Source organism: Gekko japonicus, unplaced genomic scaffold (assembly GCF_001447785.1).
Source record: "Gekko japonicus isolate JY-2015 unplaced genomic scaffold, Gekko_japonicus_V1.1 scaffold123, whole genome shotgun sequence".
NCBI classification, from domain to species: Eukaryota; Metazoa; Chordata; class Lepidosauria; order Squamata; family Gekkonidae; genus Gekko; species Gekko japonicus.
The window spans coordinates 736,002-745,432 of record NW_015169176.1 but is presented as its reverse complement, the minus strand read 5'-3'; the positions used below and the strand labels follow the sequence as shown (position 1 = coordinate 745,432).

The following is a 9,431-nucleotide window of genomic DNA, read 5'->3' as shown; positions in this document are numbered from 1 at the left end:
GAGTCCAGCCCGGGGCTCCCATATCCTAGTCCGATGCTTTAACCCAGACATGTCAAACATACGGCCTGTGGACCAGAATCGGCCTGTGCAGGGCTCTTATCTGACTCGTGAGCAACTGAGAGGACTGTGGACCAGAAGGGGCTATATTAGGGTATTATACCCCCTGCTGAGGTCCCTCCCTTCCCCAAATGCAAACCCTCCCCAGGGTCTTCTTCCCCCAGATCTCCAGGGATTGCCCAACCCAGAGTTTGCAACCTTGAGGGGCAAAAAGGGTGATTTGGCTCCAAGCTCTGTGCAGCCAGCCCCCTTGGGGCCTCCTTGCTGCCCTTGGCCTAGACACCGGGCAGGGATGACCCGCCTGCTGCCACCCCCTTCGACCAGAGTGCATCAGGCTCTTGTGTCTGCTGCTGGGATGCTGGAAAGATGGCTGGCTGTTCACGTGTGGCAGGCAAAATCTCTTTGGCCCCACCTCCCTGAGCCCGAGCCCAGCCAAGCAGCTTTCCACTTGCAGGCAAGCCCAGGGACATGAACCTGTGGGGACACACGCTTGTGGGAAGCTGCTGGCCAACTCGCCAAACATGCGAACAGAGCGACTGGCTGGGATGGGTGCGCTGTGTGCAGCAGCCTGGGCAAGCGAGAAAAGTCTGGCGCTTATGTAAGGGGCGCAAAGCGTGCAGAATGCTGAGGGTCAGGGGCGGAGGAGACTCGCCGAACCGGGTGAGCCGGAGCTTGCTAACCCATGAGCCCAAATGTACGTGCCTCCTCTCCTGCTTCCCTCCCTTGGCAGCACGGGGAAGATCAAAGCCGAAACACACCCGTGCTCCCTGGGCTCCCTGCATGCAAACACTGCCTCACCCCCCCTCCCCTCCCCAAAGCCTACTGACCACTGCAGTTTCTTTAAGGCGAGGCTTGCTGGGTTGATGCCACTTGGCCACCTGTCTTTGGCTGCCGCACCCGCGGCAACAGAATGCAGCCCTTTGTGCTCCAGCTTATCAAAAGCTTCTGAAATGTGTTAGTCTTTAAATGTCCATTAGTGTCTCCAGTTATTTCACCTAGTCTTTAAAGAGCCATGAGAGTCTCCGGTTATTGCACCGTGACTGTCAGGCAATAGCTCTCTGTGCCGTGCAAAACTGTATCGAGAAAAGGGTGGTTAGTTAGGTGCTACGGCACACACAGCCTGGCCCGGACAAAGTGACATTTATGTCAGATCTGGCCCTCGTAACAATGAGTTCATACCTTTGCTCTGACCACCACACCACGCTGGCTTGCAGATGAACCAGGAAAGACTGAAGTCTTGCTCCCTTCAACTCAAGGCAGCTGACTTATACCACAGTTTGAGATCTTTGATGTACACTTACAATGGCGAATATCCTCCACATTCTAGGAATAAACCAGAGGATAGCACCGTCCCGGTTGCCAGAGCACATTGTTTAAAATGGAGATCTGGCCGCCTCAAGTCCATCATATGCAAATCTGTGCAAGATCTGAACCCATGGCTGTGGTCACACTGGAGGCTTGGCACTATCTGGCAGCACCTCTACTTGCGGTGGTTTAAATCATTGTGGGAAGGGGGTGACCAGACAGCACACCCTGAAGCGTCTCCTCTGCACGCCAGTCTCGCACTGAAGCATCCACATCACCAGCACCTCAACCATGGAGCACGGCCCTCACTGGCAACGGGGGTCGTTCATGCTCATATGTGCTTATGCGCATATTACTACCGGGTGGAATAAAAACACCTACAACTGAGATGGAAGTGACCGTTCACACTTCCCATCCGACGTCTGTTCATGTCAGGGGGGGTCAGACCTTGGGAAAAGCAGAGTGGAAGCTCTGGCATAAGATCAGACATCCCCCGGCGTCAGCAAACTCCACTTCCAGGACGGGCTGGACCTGGGTGCTGACGACTGGGGCCCAGAAGGCCGATGTTGATGTCTGATCATGCTCTTTAAATCCACAAAGGTAACACAACTATATTGGCGCAAACTGCTTGTGTGGCCGCAGCCCATGTGTTTATGGGCGCCCACCTCTACAGAGACAAAACAGCTGTGGCAAAAGAAACCCTGGACAAGTGTGTGCACCTCTGTTTTTCCCCACCCCTTCACAGCACAGAAGTTCCTGTTTTCAGAAACATCGCTGGCTCCCTCCTTGCCCCTTTGCTTCTCTGTGTTATTTGTTTCGTGTTCTAAGGGTGATGTAAATCTTCTGTGGGTTTCCATCCAAGACACTGGCGATGGAATGTGGGCAGGCGGCCGGGGTCCTGTGACCCAGCAGCCCCCGCTATCCTGTGCTGGACGCAGCCAGGGCACTCCCAGAGCACACAAAAACATTGTCTCGCCCACGCCAGCAGGCCGCAAAACAAGGCTATTTTTATTTCCCGATAAGTCTCATCCCCACGCACACCAGATCTGACAAACATTTAGACAGAGCCGATTTAAAAGGGCCTCCGATCGGCTTTTTCCCCCTCTGCTGTTGTACTTTCTCCAAGAATAGTTTTGCATTTAAAAAGTCACGATGAATAGTTCCCCTTATATGAAGTTCAAGAGGCGCCCGTTCTTGTACCCTTGATGGCACTGCCAACAGCCCTCTCTTTAAAACCAGCAGTATGCACCAGTTGGAAAACCCTTGGCTCTCCAAAAAGAGAAACACACAAGGCTATTGACCAGTGCTTTAATCACACAAGACACGCGGGCAGGGGGGGAGAGAGAGAGAGAGAGAAAGAGAAAGGAGGAATCTCGATGCTGATCTGAGAGAGGACAGTTCTTGCTCAGCTTTGGCTTTAATGAGGTTTTTTTTAAAATACGTGCCACAGAGAAAAGATATACTTCTTGTACTTCTGGAATATGTGCAGTCATTTAATTAAGAAGCCTGCTTTTGGTGCCAAAGCAGAATATATATTTTTTTTAAAGCACAGCTAATATGCCACATAAATATTTTACCTTCTTGGAACTGTTGATGAAACAGATTTGGAAAGAGGTGCAGCGTGGAAGGAGGAGGAGGAGAAAGGCAACACGGAGGATGTGCTGAAAACATGATGGATGTGAAGTTCTAATAGGATAAGGACACTCATACACAGCTAAGATAAGGGGTTCTCGGGCGTCAGTCTCACCGAAGCCCTTTCCGCACTCTCCTTTTAATCCATGTTCCCCACAGCGTCCTCCAAGCCATTCTGCACTAAAATCAAATTCAACCTTCTTTTTAATCCAGGTTTTCCCCCCCTATTGTGCACTAAAACAAAGTTCAACCATCTTTTTATTCCAGGGTTCCCCCCCCCCCCAATTCTGCATTACATTCCTTCCCTTCAGTGGTCAGTCTGCTGTTGCCCTGGGTTATTTGGATGCTGTTTTGCTGTGGACTTACATTGCCTCCACTGGAACCCTGAGAAAATCTGGAGTGGCAGGCAAATGCCGAAAGGACCTGATTAGGTCTGCTCAAAGGTGAAAGAACCCAGTCGCTTCCAGATGGACCTAAAAACTGCACAGCATTCACCCCACACACACACACACACACCCTCCATTCCACAACACTTCCTCCAAAAGGTAAAGGTGGGAAACAGGATAAGAAGTGAGTAAGCAGGGACAGGAGTTGGACTTTTTCAAGCAGGGGCCGAATAATTATGGATCGAAAGCAGTTCGGCATCCGGCTTTGTCTGATGGTCCCCCACGGCAACAGATCCAGCTTCTGCAGCCACCCACCCACCCACCATTCCTTTCCCCAGCTACTGGCAGCCTGCATGAAAGCGCTCACTGGTGACAGCAGCTGAAACGGATCCAAAACCGAGCGTCTGACACCTCGAGCGCCAGTTCTGCGTTCCTAACTAGCAGCCCCCAGGTTGAACGAGCCAGTGAGGATGGCAGCCAGAGACGCTCACACTTCCTAGGATGCCAGCAAGCAGATCACTTAAAAAGTGAACAAATAAGGAGAGGGTTTTCAGGGTTTTGTTTTTCCAGAGAGAGCAGGGCGGGAGAAAAACAACAGCCCAAAACTTAGCATTCTGTGTCATTACATGGACCAGGGTTACTGACAGTAACTGACAGGACCGTAGCCAGGATTTTTGAATTCAAGGGGGCTTTAAATAAGCCAGGGGGCACTGAAATAAAAATAAAAAAACTCACGTACGCTGGCTGGGCCCTGCCCCAGGAGGTCTTTCCATGCGCAGCAACAGGGCAAGGGGGTGGGTGAGTGAGTGCTGATGTGCCCTGGAAGCCAAGCTGGCCTCCGCCAGTGCTCCGGCTGGGCACCCAGGCATAGGAGGAGGAGGAGGAGGCACCCCGCCCGGTTCTGCCAGTCTCGGCCATGCCCCACACCTGCCCCGGCCCCGCCAGCCTCTGCTGGCGGCTTGCTTTAGCTTCTGCTGCGAGCGCCCAGAGAACTGAGCGTTCAGACAGACACGCCCAGCACCGGGGCTGCTTTTTCAGACGGCCATGTAACGTCAGTGTGGCCAAGTGGTGGGGGAAGTGTAGGCTCCGAGCAGCATATCGCTTGCAGTAGCTTGCCGGCGCACACGTTGCTTCCCCCCCCCCCCGCACAGCAGGGACACCCCGGCATGCATCTCAACCTCTCTAGAGCCGCCTGCACTTCATCCCCAGCCCCGCTCCCCCAACCGCCAGCCCGGGATGGAGCGTGCGGGGCTGCTGGCAGGAGGGGAAGGGAAGGGGCGGCGGGGAGTCCTCCAGGCGGCCTACAAAGTCTACCTTCCAAGCAGCCATAGGAAGTTGTGGGGGCATGGCAGGAAGTCAGGGTGCCGGGTTCTGGGAGGCCCCACCATAGCTAGGGGCCTGGTTACTGTAGGAGAGGGAGCACTAGAGCTCAATCAAAGAAAGATGCAAACTTAGCAGAGGAGACGCAAAACTGTGTAGCTTCCAGAGAGGTCAAGGCTCAAACATTGGGTAGGGAGGAAGGAAATGGGTATATAGTATTGGGGTCCTGACAAGCCTGGCCCAGACGGTACGGTTACCAACTTCAATGTGGGAACTGGAGTTCTCCCAGAATTACAACTGGTCTCCAGACCACAGTGATCGGCTCCCGTGGAGGAAACGGCAGCTTCATAGGGAGTACCCCATAGTGTGCCTTACAGTCTAGGAGAAACTGGAAGTCCTAGAGTGACACCAAATCTCAGCTGAGGTCCCTTTGCTCCCCAGACTCCGCCCTTCCCAGACTCCGCCCTTAAATCCTCTGGGATTTCCCACGCTGGAATTGGCAACCCTCAGTAGACAGCAAGTTCGTTACCATAAAGTGGTTTATTTACCTCCTTTCAGAAATAAAATATAGTGGCCCTTTCCCCCTTGATTTTTGAGACTGTACATACGGGTTGGGAGCAAGGGAGGGGATGGGTGGCAAAACAGAATTTTAACAGCAGAATAATAAAAGAGGCATATCCCTTCTTCCTGCTTTCCCCCCGTATGGCACCAGGGACTACTCTGGCACCAAAACGAGTGCATGGCTACCAAACGTCACCCAAGACTGTTGTGCCTTAATCACACACCGAGAACCAATGGGAGTTTATTTAAGACACACATATGAAGCTGCCTTATACTGAACCCGAGCCCTGGTCCATCAAGGTCAGTACTATCTACTCAGACTGACAGCCGCTCTCCAGGGTCTCAGGTAGAAGTCTTTCCAATCGCCTGCTACCTGATCCATTTATCTGGAGATGCTAGGGACTGGATCTGGGACCTTCTGCATGCCAAGCAGGTGCTTTACCACTGAGCCATAGCCCCTCTGAGTTATTAGGGGTCGGAGAGGAGACAGTAGGAAGGAAGGAAGGAAGGAAGGAAGGAAGGAAGGAAGGAAGGAAGGAAGGAAGGAAAAGAATAAGAAGAGGAGGAGGAGGAGGAGGAGGAGGAGGAGATGGATGGATGGATGGAGGGATGGATGGATGGATGGATGGATGGATGGATTTATACCTCACCCTTCATTACCCAAAGTGAGCTGAGAGAGCAATTTCAAGAACTAGTCCTTTGAGAACTCCTCCTGAGAGAACAGCCCTGAAAGGTCACACCAGCAGCTGCATGTGGAGGAGTGGGGAATCAAACCCGGTTCTCCCAGATTAGAGTCCGCGCTCCTAACCACTACACCAAACTGTAAGTTCCTACTGGACTCCAAGAAATTATGCTTGGGCCCCCTAAGGCTTGGCTCAATGGTGGAACCCCTGTTTGGCATACGGAAGGTCCCAGGTTGAACTTGTAACGGACCCAAGGTCACACCAGCAGCTGCATGTGGAGGAGTGGGGAATCAAACCCGGTTCTCCCAGATTAGAGTCCGCGCTCCTAACCACTACACCAAACTGTAAGTTCCTACTGGACTCCAAGAAATTATGCTTGGGCCCCCTAAGGCTTGGCTCAATGGGGGGGACCCCTGTTTGGCATACAGAAGGTCCCAGGTTCAATCCCTGGCCTCTCCATCTAAAAGGATCAGGCAGCGGGTGATGCGAAACACCTGTGCTTGATCCCTTGAAAAGCCACTGTCAATCTGAGTAAACGGCACTGACCTTGAAGGACCAAGGGTCTGGATTTCAGTATCACGCAGCTTCACGTGATCACCCCGATCAAGAAGTCCTGACTTAACTGTCCAAAGGGCACTTGCCCGGAATCCCCAGAGACCGCCTTCCACACTGACCTGTCTTGTAGATCTCATAGCGCAAGGAGAAGCCGGCACCTTGGCGGGCGTAGTCGGAGGTGAATTTAATATAGAGAGAAGGGCCTGATGAAGTGATAGTCGGAGGAGCGATGTTCCCACAGTGCTTCCCGAGCAGGTCGGCTGAATCGCTGTCCCCATCTCGTATCTCGATGAAGTCATACCTGTCAATCGAGAGGCGGGAAATAAGACGAGGCTCAGTAAGGAGAACGACATAAATTAAACCTTCTCCTAAAAGGAAGTATCTTCATATATGGGCATATTGCCTATTTGCATACTGATTTACCTGCTTGGGCGTTTCAGCTCCTCCTCTCTAAACCCTCCCACGGATAGGCTCAATTCTTTATACGTTAAGCATAAAAGCGCTGCCGTTTCATTAATATGTTTTTTGCAGCCTCTCACTATTTATGCTTCTGCCGTCCAATTATCCCGCTGATCAGAATTCGCCGCACGCCCTCCCAAAACAGCTCGACGGCAGCAAGATCCTGTGAAATCTGTACTCCTGCTCATTTAATTCAAAACTTTTCATGATCCGAACAGTCAATATGTTCCACCAGCCAGTCTGATAAATGCGTCTTATAAAATACATAAAAACCACAGCGCGCCCTCACCACACTCCGTAAACGATACGGGTTTTTCATGTACTTATCTAAAATATAATTTCTTTTCTAAGCACACACACACACCAGTATCTGGAGCTGTTTTCCTCAGCGGATCCTTTTGTGTGCAAAATTCAGCCCAGCGTTTCGACCCGATGAAACGGTGACTCAAGAAAATCTGGCAGTTTCCACAAAAAACATGCAAAGATTCTCTGCCCAGGACGGACACCAGACCAGTTTTTACGGTTTCCTTTCAGGGCTGGCGTCGGCACACAGTGCCATGGGGCATCTGGCAGGGCCCACTGCCACCGACCCACCCGCCTCTCCGGCTGCCCACCTGTCCGTTCTTCCCCCACCAATTGCCTGAAGGACACTGCCATCCGTGCCCCCAGCTGCATGTGCTTCCGCCCATCAACGTCAGGAAAAGGGCATTTGGATGGTGCAGGCAGTTGTGCCCGTGGGCTGGGAGGGGGCTCGTGAGTTTTTAGGGAAAGGATGCACAGGCACATGGGTCAAGGAAGGGAGGCACGAATGGGGGACCTGGTGGTAGGCAGGGAAGGGGGACACATGGGTACGCTCGGTCCAGGGCCCCCCCCCCCAATCTGGAACCGGTCCTGCATCCGTTCACGACTACCCCGGTGCTTCTGATCTGCCCACACAGGGGCACGCTTAAACCATTTACCCAGAACTCCAAAAACCCAGAAGACATCAAAAATCGGTTTAAAGGTAAGCTAATCAAATATGGAGAAGAACTGTGCCAACTGGTGAAAATTCTGAATAATGCAGACATTATTTTCATTATACAGTATGAGTTTCTTTGGCACCGTGTGTCCGTTTCCCTCTTGTTTATGGAAGGAGTGCTTGATCGCAGTCCACAATTCCCTTATCCTCTTCTGAATCTTAGAAGCCAAGGTTTTAGAACATTCCAACAAGAGTGAATGTTCTTTGTAAACCACCTCTGTGTTCTTTCCAACCAGGCTGCTTTCTCTTTCTCTGTTTTCTTTGCTGTCGGACATGGCAGAAACAACTGTATAGGATTGCTTATGGGATTATAAACCAGTCTAATGTTTTTTTATTTTAAACATGCATTTGCTTTGTGAAGGGGTAAGATATTTTGCTGACCATTACATACACACACAAAAATAAAAACTTGAACACTGTCTTCCCTATCACAGCCAGTTATATATCTTTTAAAAGGGATATAATATACCCCCTTTGTGAATATCAACTAAATGTTAAGTCTATCATCCACGAATCCTTTTGAATTGTTCTTGAGCATTAGACTTACAGTGTGTGAGGTTCCCAGTAAGCCACATGCCTGGGCATTGAAGAAAGTTGGTCTTCTGTTTCCTTGTTCTTATTTCCTATCTTTCTTAATCATTCTTAACACGCGATAGTGTTTTAAAGTGTTCAAAACACCTAACATACCTTTTCAGTAATTCCTGTTAAAAAAAACCCATAAAGCAAGCTAATCTCCCTTATAAATAAAAGCCAAATGGTGGTGGCACTTCTCTAGAACATTCCACACGCGCCAAAATCAGTTTGCTCTCTGATCTGTCATTCAGAGGGTCTCCCTATCCACTGGCTGCTTTGCCTGAGTCCTGCCTCCAACATTCTAAACAATTTGCTGTTCCTCTCCCCCCCATAGCCAGTCAGAATACAGAGGTTATTTGCATATGCAGCCTCATTGGCCTTTGCCTCAGAACGGAGGTCGTTTGCATATGCGACTTGATTGGCTTTTGCCTCTAACATTCTAAACAGTTTGCTCTTCTGAGGCAAAATGTGTCCAATCTCCAGGTGAGGGCTGGAGATCACTCAGAATTACAACTGCTTTCCAGATGGCAGAGATCAGTTCCCCTGGAGAAAATGGAGGGCTCTGTATCCTTATATGCTGCTGAGGTGGCCCCCATATGACAGCCAATGTGACGTAGCAGTCAGGGCTTCAGAGCACAGGAGAGGCTGCAGGTGTGTGGGGGGTAGAAAGCTGAAGAGTGAGGGGGAAATAAAGGTAGGTTGATGGTTGGCTGGGAAGGAGATAGGGTTGCCAACTCCAGGTGGGAAATTCCTGGAGATGTGAGGGATGGAGCCTGGAAAGGGTGAGGTTTCAGGAGGCGTGGGACCTTGGACAGGTACAAAGCCATAGACTCCACCCTCCAAACCAACTATCCCCTTCTGGGGAACCATCGTTGCCAATCT

The 9,431-nt window shown here is 51.0% G+C and overlaps 1 protein-coding gene across 2 annotated transcripts in view; it reads right to left on the bottom strand.

Annotated features, from left to right (window-relative positions):
- Window positions 1–9,431, bottom strand: part of NRP2 (neuropilin 2) — a 292,663-nt gene that overhangs the window by 175,422 nt on the left and 107,810 nt on the right. For both annotated transcript variants that reach the window (XM_015416007.1, XM_015416008.1), the window contains exon 3: window positions 6,619–6,800. In XM_015416007.1, the coding sequence (XP_015271493.1) occupies window positions 6,619–6,800 (182 nt within the window). The remainder of the gene's footprint in view (window positions 1–6,618; window positions 6,801–9,431) is intronic.